General features: G+C 48.2%; 1 protein-coding gene across 1 annotated transcript; it reads left to right on the top strand.

Annotated features, from left to right (window-relative positions):
* The first annotated feature begins 8,904 nt into the window (after window positions 1–8,904).
* On the top strand, window positions 8,905–10,171 carry LOC101786504 (transcription factor bHLH144-like). The gene is given in 3 exon segments (XM_012844870.2): window positions 8,905–9,299; window positions 9,302–9,522; window positions 9,524–10,171. Coding segments are annotated over 3 exon segments (663 nt in total). The 5' UTR covers window positions 8,905–8,980; the 3' UTR covers window positions 9,647–10,171.

Genomic DNA, 10,171 nt, shown 5'->3' with positions numbered 1-10,171 from the left:
GAACGATCATGAAATTCTTTGGGTCCATCTTCCCCTGCTGCCGCTAGGGTGCGGCCAGCCTAGTGCGCGCAATATCGCGGGGCAGCCTCGCGTGCACTGGCAGTACAGTATCTCTGCCGGACAGCAGGCTAGTCGAGGCCGCAGCTGCCGTTTAGTGCGGCGCCTTTTTGCTGGCCCGGCCGGCCGAGCGCACCAGTCGTCAGTTATTCGTCAGTCCACTGAGCTCGCGGTGGTTTGGCCAGGTCAGTTCAGGTCAGGTCTACTCGGGGGAGTTAGAGGATCGGATTCCCCACTTGTCTTATTCGTCCCGTTGGTGGCTGGCTCAGCGGCAGCCGTGGTGGGACTAGTGGCGGTGCGTGCGGTTTGTGGCGTGGCGTGGTGGCGCGATAGGAGATCCTGGTGCACGGCATGCAGCACGCCGGCCACCCACCTCCACCTCCATCCATCTCGGTTTATCTCCCATCGCATCGCATCCACCACCACCAGGCAAGGCAATGTATTAGCTCTAGCCTCTAGGGTGCATTTGTCTGGCACTCTGGCCCCCGCGAACCGGGCATGTGGAGCAACATGTTCCCCATGTTTCTGTTGAAAATTCCCTTCTACTGTCTCGAGTTCATTGTCACGCGAAAAGGTAGGAACATACCATCAGTATGTGTACGTCCCACGCCGTACATCCAAGGGAACTGGATCCCGTGAGTACAATATTTTATTTGCTTAATTATCCCATGCACTTTGGGCTTCTAGCATTGAGCAGCGTTACTCAGCGTCACTCCTTAGATCATCTCCAGAGTATTCCAATAAATATTTCCCATCAATACTACTTTCATTGTTATTGGTAGAATTGTTTTTAAGTCTTCCAATAATCTCATCCCAATCCAACTTATCCTCCTTTATTTAAAGAGATTTAGGGTGAATTATTGGATTGTCCTAATAATTATTGGAAGAAGGGAAAGGTAATGGAGCACTATGTTTTCATAAGCTCTCCCAATATAATAGTTGGATTAGGGATAGGGCATCCGCTGGACTTAGTCCAAAATATGGCATTTTCACATAGTTGAATTAGGAGGATACAATGATTTTACAAGGCTTTTGTATGCATTATGTGATATGGATACTTTACCGGACATTATTGACCACAATAGCCATTCGGGCCAATTTGAGAATTTTACTTTGAAACTTGAGGTTACTACAGTTTTGTCACTGAGTTTTATATTAGAATGTGCGGCTTTGTGTTGCCTATACAAAAAATATATGATGTCTTCGACGCCCACACAGTTTGTAATATGTAACTTGTACCATTGCTTTTATAAAGAAAAAATGGAAGTCAAATTCTACGAAACAATATGCTTTATGAAAAAATAAATTTTAGAGAAAGTTTGCTACACTCTTTTAGATGACGAATTTTCAAACTGGAGGGTCCCAATTCCACAAGACATTGCTGAAGATGATAGTCATCATCAATTATTTTGAGAATTTTACCTCGAGGCATAGTCTTAGTAGTACTACGTATGCAAATGGAGAGGCGCTTGGATTGACGCGCCACGCTCCATCTCTATCCCTTGTATATATTAGCGCCAATCTTTGCTGTGCCCACACCTACAACTAAGCAAATTCAGCCCTTGGCCTTGGCCTTAATAGGGTCAGGGCCTGGCACCAGTTTTGTTGGCCCTCCAAAAAATACCAGGCTAGTTCAACTAATTATTTTTAATTTATTTTCCCACTGAAAAAGAACAGACAGTCCTCTTGGTAACATGAAAGTCTGCTAACTCTGATTTGAAATTTAACCATGGGCATACCTGGTCATATATTTGCCGTCCAAATCATTTGCTCATTTTGTCGATCCGGTGACCATTTTGCTCAGGTCTACCCATGCCTAAGTGTATCTTTTTTCCGGCAACTGTGGCCAAACCGTGGGTAGCTGAATTCTTTGCCAATCCTTTGGCTAGCCAACACATTGGTGCGGCGCATATGGGCGCAAACCAAACGAGCCTGAGTTCACCATTAACGCCACCAGGTCGCTCTGTTAGTTCTTTTGTTTATTGCTGCACAAGGATTACTACGTATGGCAGTGGTGTCAGCGGCCCATCATTTTCTCGAAGCCACCCGATTGGTTGGCGCCTCGGCGGAGGCTAATCCAGTAATCCGAGCCCGTGCGATGATAGAATCATGGGAGCACCGGAGGAGGCGCTGATGGTGTCGCCGTACAGGGGAGGTGGGGAGCGGCCAGGTGCACATGCCATCATGGCAATTTGGCATGGCAGTGGCCGCGCCCTTGTAATCGCAATGCCAGGGTGCGCACTCCACCACGTCGGCGTGCCCCCTGTCGGTCCACCGTGGAAGCCATGCATCATCGCCGCCAAATGTCATCATGCGGCTGGCGGTGGCACGCTCGAGCTCCATGTTCCGAGTGCGACTGCGATTGTTGTGAGGGCGAAGCACGTAGCATTGAGAGAGGAGCCACGGCAGGGCGCACTCCTATTGCGTCGTGCCAACTTTTGGTGATGGGCCCCCACGCCAGGATCCAAGCTTTGAGGTGACCATTGAATGTACAACGCTGAGATTGCAGGTGTACTGTCCCGGTTACCCTGACCTATCATGCATGTCCCCCGATTAGCCACATCCGGTTTATCGAAAAGGTGAGGTGGTAAGTTAGCATGTCTTGCAATTTCAGATGGTTTCATGTTTTAGAGTGTGTGAAAAACCTTCTTAGATCCTCTCCTCTCCCTCCCTGACGAAGAGACAGGTGCTCGTTAGAATAAAGGGGGGCAATCTTGGATTCTTCTTGCGGGAGCTGCCCGCGTGTCGGCCTTCTATCCTAGCCTAGCCGTGCTACCTGCGCCTGCCTGCATGCGTTTGAGCTCTGAGGTCGATATATAGCCATCCCAGTCCCAGTCCCAGCCCAACAGGAAGCTCTCGTCTTCTGACATGGCTTGTTTGTGCCCTCCCCTGTTTGTAAGCATCCTCACAAAAGGCATTTAGCCGTTGGCTGTTGCAGGTTAGTGTTGTTGCACACTTGCATATTGCCTCATCTCTGTTTCGGGATGTCTTTTGATGTGGTTTTCATTTCGATGGTGATGTGCAGGCTGCAAGGCGCGTGAGCATGAATGCAGGGAGCCCATGGCTATGGTGGCTACGGTTACGATGGGTATGGCTCCACTGGCGGCGGGTATGGCTATGACGTTGGCTCGTACGACTACGGTGCCGCAGCGTCCAGCTCAGCGGGAGGCGGGTACGGCTACAACGTCGGTGCTTACAGGCGCATTTGGTAGCCTGCACGGAGGTTGGACTAGGCCCAGCTGGTGCAACCAGCTGTGTTTGCTAGCCTGGTCGACCTCCCGGGCTAAGCCCGCGTGGTGCAAAAATGGCCCGCCAACCTGCACCGCTTGAAACGCAAAAGCCAGCCGTTTCACGCGGTTCAAGCCCGTGTGAGCGTGTTTTCACGCACGCGGAGGGAAGCGCGGGAGACGGAAGCGGCCTGGCGCCATTATTTGGGTCGGCTAGGGCTACCATCGCCAGTATATAGCGGTGGCCTCTCAGGCATGTCATCCTCCTCCCCCGCAGACGCGCCGCCTCCACCGACTCCTCCACTCCTCTCTCCTATCTTCCTTTCACACTCGACTCCTCCACTCCTCTCCTCTCATCCCGTAGGACGGAGGCGACGGCGCAGCTGGTGGTGGGGCACCTGATCTGGAGGTGTCCGTGGTCGCCTGCACCGGCAGCCACGGGTACTTCTTCACCGACGAGAGCCGAGTCTTCATCGGCAACGAATGCTGGATCTGTGCTTCGTCTTTGTCACCAAGCAGATCTGCTACCTCTTTGTCCCCGGCAACTTGAGCAACATCTTCGTCCCTGGCGTGACCTGCTTCTTGCTCTGCATCGAGCAAATCTGCGTTGTCTACTTGCTATTCCAGGCGTCCCTCGGCTCGTCCATCGGCACACGCTACTTCCTCATCTTCCCCATGACGTTCATCTTTATTTTTACGAAGGTATGGTCCAGATCCACTATCCTCTTGCAGTTAGGGTCAGGTTCGGGATCCTGTGGAGTGGATTTGATATTACATTTTCTTTGTGCGGTTAGTGGGGTACCCTCGTCGGATCTGCATGTCTATTTGATGCACTATCATGGCTTCTATGCCTTGGCTTATTGTTTACAGTTGATTCATGAGGTTATGTACCATTCATGTGTAGTTACCGCGTAGATGTGGACTTGTTGCCATGAACCTATCTCTAATGTCGGTTTGTGTTGCTGATGAGGAGCATGCCCGGGGATAATATGTTTGTTATATGAAATAATAAGCTTTTGGGAGGCTACCTTGGGTAGCAGCCATGGTAATGATGCTGTTGTGGGGGTTTTTTTTGTTCGATGACGTTGAGGAGGAGCCTCTGGGAGGCTATTTTTCATAGCTGCCGGGGCAATGATGCCTGTTGGACTTGTTTCCTTGTATGTTGGGTGGTTTTGGAGGATGATGTGTTCAGGAGGAGCCTCCGAGAGGCTACTTTGGTAGCAGCCAAGGAAGTGATACCTATTTGACTTTGTTGACTTGTTTGTTGGGTGTTTTTGGTCGATGATGTGTTGAGGAGAAGTCTCTGGGAGGCTACTTTGGTAGCAGCCAAGGCAATGACCCCTCTATTGCCATGCTGTTGTATACTGCCACACCTTAGGATGTCTTCAGTTCCATTTCAGTACTTAAGTTCTTAAATTTCTTTATTACCATGCCATAATGTAGATGGAGTTGCATGACTACTGTGCTAGGATGATTTCTCAAGCTGCTGCTCTTGTTGTTGTATGCATTGTATTTATGTACACCAAGCTTAGGAGGGACATGTATGATTCAGATGAGGAAGAGAACTCTATTTGGGTTCTTAGGGAAGTAGTCGATGCTGAGAGGCAAACAAACCTAGATAAGATATATAACTGCACAGGTGTTGAGTCTATAAGCACGCTAAGGATGCGTAAAGCTCCTTTTTTTCAATTGGTTAACCTATTTAGGGAGAGGCACCTCCTAGAGGATAGCATACACACTAGTGTTGAGGAATAGGTTACCATGTTCCTCCATATTGTGGGACAACCAGAGATTTAGGGTGATCCATCACACCTTTAGAAGATCCATAGAGACTGCCAGTAGGTACTTTGCACAAGTGCTTTATGCAATTGGGGAGCTGAGGGGTGAGATGATTAGAGCTCCTGATGGTGCCACCTATCCTAAAATCTTTGGGAGTTAGAGATGGAACCCATACTTCAAGGTACTTGGGTAGTTTGTATTGTACGTTGTTGCTACACTTTTGTTGAATAATACATGGTACACTGATGCATGCATGTTAATTCTCATAGGATTGCATTGGAGCTATTGATGGCACCCACATTCTTACTAGAGTGCCATTTAAGATGCAGGTTGCTTTTAGAGGCCGTAAGAGCAGCACAACACAGAATATGCTAGTTGCTGTTGATTTCGACATGAGGTTCACCTATGTCCTTGCTGGGTGGGAAGGATCAACTCATGATGCGTTGATCCTAGCTGATACGTTAGAGCGAGATGATGGGCTGAGGGTGCCACAAGGTACATTGTCCACCCAGCTTGCTACAGGCACAATTATTTTGTTTTCTTTCACTAGGTAGCTCATGTACCATAAGTCCATTTATGTGTAGGAAAATTCTACCTTGCTGATACTGGCTACATTTTGCGGCCCAGATTCCTTCCTCTGTATTTAGCTGTTAGGTACCAAATGTCTGAGTTCGAGGGTAGGAGAACCCCTAGTAATGCTAAGGAACTGTTCAATCTAAGACACTCATCCCTCCGCAGAATAGTTGAGAGGCATTTGGAGCTCTTAAGGGCAGGTTTCAAATGCTAGACAATAAGCCATACCATCCATACCCCTCTCAAGTTAAGGTTGTCATTGCTTGTTGCATTCTACATAACTGGATCTTGGAGTTGAGGTAGATGAAGTTGTCCCAGGGGAGGATTTCTCCCCACCACCCTTACAAACACAGCCTACACCTCAACTGTACTTAATTTAATTTGCTTTCTCCCTGCATCTGCTGTTGTTTAAATTCTGTTTGTTTTATGCATATTTGCTGTTGCTATTTTGTTTTCATCACCTTCTGGTTACTTTGATGTTTTCCCTGCTGCTTGTTAATTTGCTATTATTTTGGGGACACAAGGGCTGCAATGACCTAAGATGGTCACCAAGACTGTTTTCTCTGGTGAGGGTTCGAAGGCCCTTGGATGTTGTGCTGCCATGTCCGAAGAAGAGGTACTTGTCCTTACCAATATTTACCAACATGACAGATGCTGTGAACAATGTGGATGCTGCACTAAGGGAGGCTGGACCTGCACCCTAACCTCTACAATATTGTGATGTTGACTCCTGGCTTCTCTGAGGAGACCCTTATCGTTGCTTTTAGCCACCTCCTGGACAACAAGTCACAGGACAATGCTACCATCGTACCCTCTGGCTTAAGACCTAGCTGGAAAAGTAGTACTACATGTGATGTAGTAGCTGCTACTGCCTTCTAGCTTTGAGAAAATAGTTGAGCATGTCTCCATCCCTGACCACTCCCTTCTTTTGCACAGATCTCTATATACATAGGTCTGACCTGTTAGGGTGTAGCCTCACTTGCACCTGGCCTTTTGTGTTGGTTTTTGGATTCACATGGGGGTGGCTAATTACTAATTAAGTTCTATGGCAGCATGGCAAGGTTAAGAATATTGGAACTAACTATTTGCTAATAAAATGTATGGTAAGTAAGTATTCTAATATGATGTATCTAGTACTGCTATATGCCTGTGATGCTTGTGATGTGATGCCATGTATGCATTTTTACATCAGATGCCTGTTAGCTTTACCTTAGCAATTTGCCATCTTGACATTTTCTTGATCTGCTTTACTTTGCCATGATCTTAGTCTATTCTTTGCCATGTTGACATGTTACTGCTGTTGTTTAACTTGATATTTACTTGGTGAGAGTTCTTGCTGTTATTTACCTCTGGTTGTCATATTCACATGTTGGTTTTGTTCTTTAATTTGTCATTTAAGTTGTGATCATGTTCCTTCTATTGTTGAATTATGTGTTGAACTTGATACCATTTTGCTGCTGTTTTTCACCTATTTCACTTATTACCTTGTTGCTGCTGTTGTTTTCCTCTTTGTTTGGCCTATGATGATTACTTCTGTGTTGGGCAATGATGAAGTGGCATTTCTGGTATGGTTCTTGTACATGTTGTTCTTTGTTTGGTGTCATTCAGTTTTATTGCCTCTGTTCTACTCTTTCTTTTTGCTCTTTTGCTGCCACTTTGGAGTCCACCTGTCTGTGTGTCACTTTGTGGATATTTGACTTATGATCTGAGACCCCTCATACTTATTTCTATGCATGTGATGCACTTATATTAAGGCAATCTCATGTTGGTTGCTGTTATGTTATTTTTGCTTATTTGGGGATGATGAGCTTAGTTATTTGTGCTCTGACCCAACACATTCTTAGTCTGACCTAGTTCGTTTTGATGATCGAATTGCAGTTTTCAATTCAACTATTTCAGGAATGATTTCAAACTGGTGAGGGAACTGCTTTCAGCATAGTGATGCTCTTTTTTTGCTGAATTCTTTGCGTATCTTAATAATGTGTGCGGATGATGATAGGATAGCCTGCAAGTGCCGAGCTAGGGTTCTATTCCCCAAGCTCGATGTGGACCTTGGTAATGTTGCCGTATGGTAACTTCACTAACATTCACTCGAGCTTGGCGAGTAGGACCTCTCGGTAGGACACAAGCAACCCTCTATGATGCCTCCGTGTTCCTACTGGCAATGATATAAAGGTGGGTAGCATGCATATCGCAAGATGCTTCCTACATACTGCGGCTAATGAGGTATACCTTGCCTTGATTGCCTTACTATTAGGCAGCTCCTTGCTGCGTGCATCTGCACCTGAGCTGAGCCTAAAGAAGAAGCCTTGTCTCTTATTGTGCTGCCTTGTTTGTTTTTCATCAATTGTGACATTTATGTCCATGGCGATGATGATGCACAATGATAATCGAACGCCTTAGCAACTGTAGGAATCTCGCAGATGTTAACTCCTAGTGATGCGATTAGAGGTTTCTCTGACTGCCTCACTAGGAGGCAACTTCTGCTTGTGTCCTATGTCGTAGGCAAAATAGGCAAGTAGCTTCACATGAGCCATGCTTTACTTTTTTCTTAATGATGACAAAATTTTCTTTTCACAAATGCATTATATCTGAGGCTTTCATTCACACCTACATAGCTTCCTTACTTGTGAATTGTGTTTTTGTTCCCCATGTTGGTGGTTTCGACTGGTGGCAATGGTGCTTGGAGATGTTGCCCGCTGCTGCCAAGTTTATGGTTTTTTATGGTGTTTGTTTCAAGAAGATTGACTCCAGTCATATTATATGCATAATTTTTCTTCATCTGATGTTTCTATTGGAGTTATGGGTGGGAGGCCTTAATAACCTCGGTTGACCTAATTTCGTGTCAAAATCCTAATTTTGTGGTTCTAATTTCGCTACTTCAAATCATTTGTGCAAGTGTACATTATTCCATGTTAGTTCACATGCAACTATTATAAAACATACCTCTTAATGATGTTGCCATACTTATTAATTACTTTCTCAAACTGATGTAATTATTTTTGTATGTAAAATTATATTATATTTGAATCAATGACCTCCTAATCATATCTTTTCAATAGGTGTTTATACATTTATCCTTTGTTCTTTACATTTCTAGATGTCTGTAGCTGGGTGGTAACCTTCACCATGACCTGCACATGGTGAGGACACCTGTCCCTGTGCAGGCCACCAAATGCTATCTCCAAATGGCAGTTTAGGGTAGTTATAAGAGACCCATATAACAAACACAATCCCGACCCAGCTAGCACCATAGGATGCAGATTTACCGATCAATATCTCTGCAGGTGCTGACTTGACTACAGAGATATTGATCGGTAAATCTGCACCCTACCGTCTGGCTCATGAGGGCGGCTGAGCTGCCAAACGCGCCCTACCGCTCTGCAGGCGCCGGGTACTACTCCAACGGCTACCCGTCCGCAACGCTGGCCTACGAGGACCCGCTGGCGGCCGGGCGGAGGGCGCACGAGTTCCCGGCGCCGCTCAACGGGCTGGAGCTGCAGCCGTCGGAGGCGTGCCCCAAGAACTACGTCATCTTCGACCAGACATGCACCAAGAGCCGGGTCACGTTCCACCCCACCCTGGCGCACAAGCTCGTGGGGTCCTCCTCCTCGGGCCACGACGGCACCTACCGCCACGGCGCGGTCGGCGCGCAAGACGCCGGCGCTGCCCGGGGCGGCAGGAGGAGGACGCGGAGGAGATCGACGCACTGCTGAGCTCGGATGACGGCGGGGACGACGACGACGTGGTGAGCACGGGCCGCACCCCGGGCGGCTACCCGGACGACGACGGGAGCTCCCCGGACACGGCGTGCTCGTCCAGCCGCATCGGCGGCGGCAAGCCGCGCAAGAAGGAGCGGGTGAGCAAGATGATGCGGACGCTTAGGGGGGATCGTCCCCAGCGGCAACCAGATGGACACGCCGGCCGTGCTGGGCGGGGCCGTCCGCTACCTCAAGTCGCTCAAGGTGGAGGCCAAGAAGCTCGGCGTGCGCGGCGGCTCGGACAGCTGATCGAGTACTGAGTACCGCTGCTTGGCATCGATTGGCAAGCAACAGCTCCCAATCGATGGCATCGGCGGCGGCAGCAGCAGCAGCGGCCATGATCTGGCCCAACTCTTTTTGTGCACTCTACTTTTGGCCACGGGCTCTGTCCATGATGAGAGCATGGGGCAGGGACTCGAGGCTGTCTAGCTAGTGAGTGATTCGCTCTGGTCCTAGTGGGGAGAGATGATGAAGTGGCCGGAATCGAATCAAGTGGGGGACTGCACTGAGCATGGCATGGCAGGAGATGCATCGAATCGAAGGCACGCTTGGCTTCTTGCTCGATGGCTTGCCGTCTGGTCTCGCTGCCATGCTTCCCTTCTTCCTCTCACCCTCTGCTGCTAGTCCCTGCCTGGACGTGGGGCTTTAGTGGTGGTTGGGTCCCCTCCTCTCTCCGGCCTATAAGCCCCAGGTCTCGTGGCTTTGCTTTTCAGTTGCCGCTGCTGCTAGCTGCTTCTGCTTTTGTCTTGTTTCATTTCATCTATCGATATATCC

This window comes from Setaria italica, chromosome I, assembly GCF_000263155.2.
Source record: "Setaria italica strain Yugu1 chromosome I, Setaria_italica_v2.0, whole genome shotgun sequence".
Taxonomy (NCBI): Eukaryota; Viridiplantae; Streptophyta; class Magnoliopsida; order Poales; family Poaceae; genus Setaria; species Setaria italica.
This window is presented reverse-complemented; position numbering and strand designations above follow the sequence as displayed.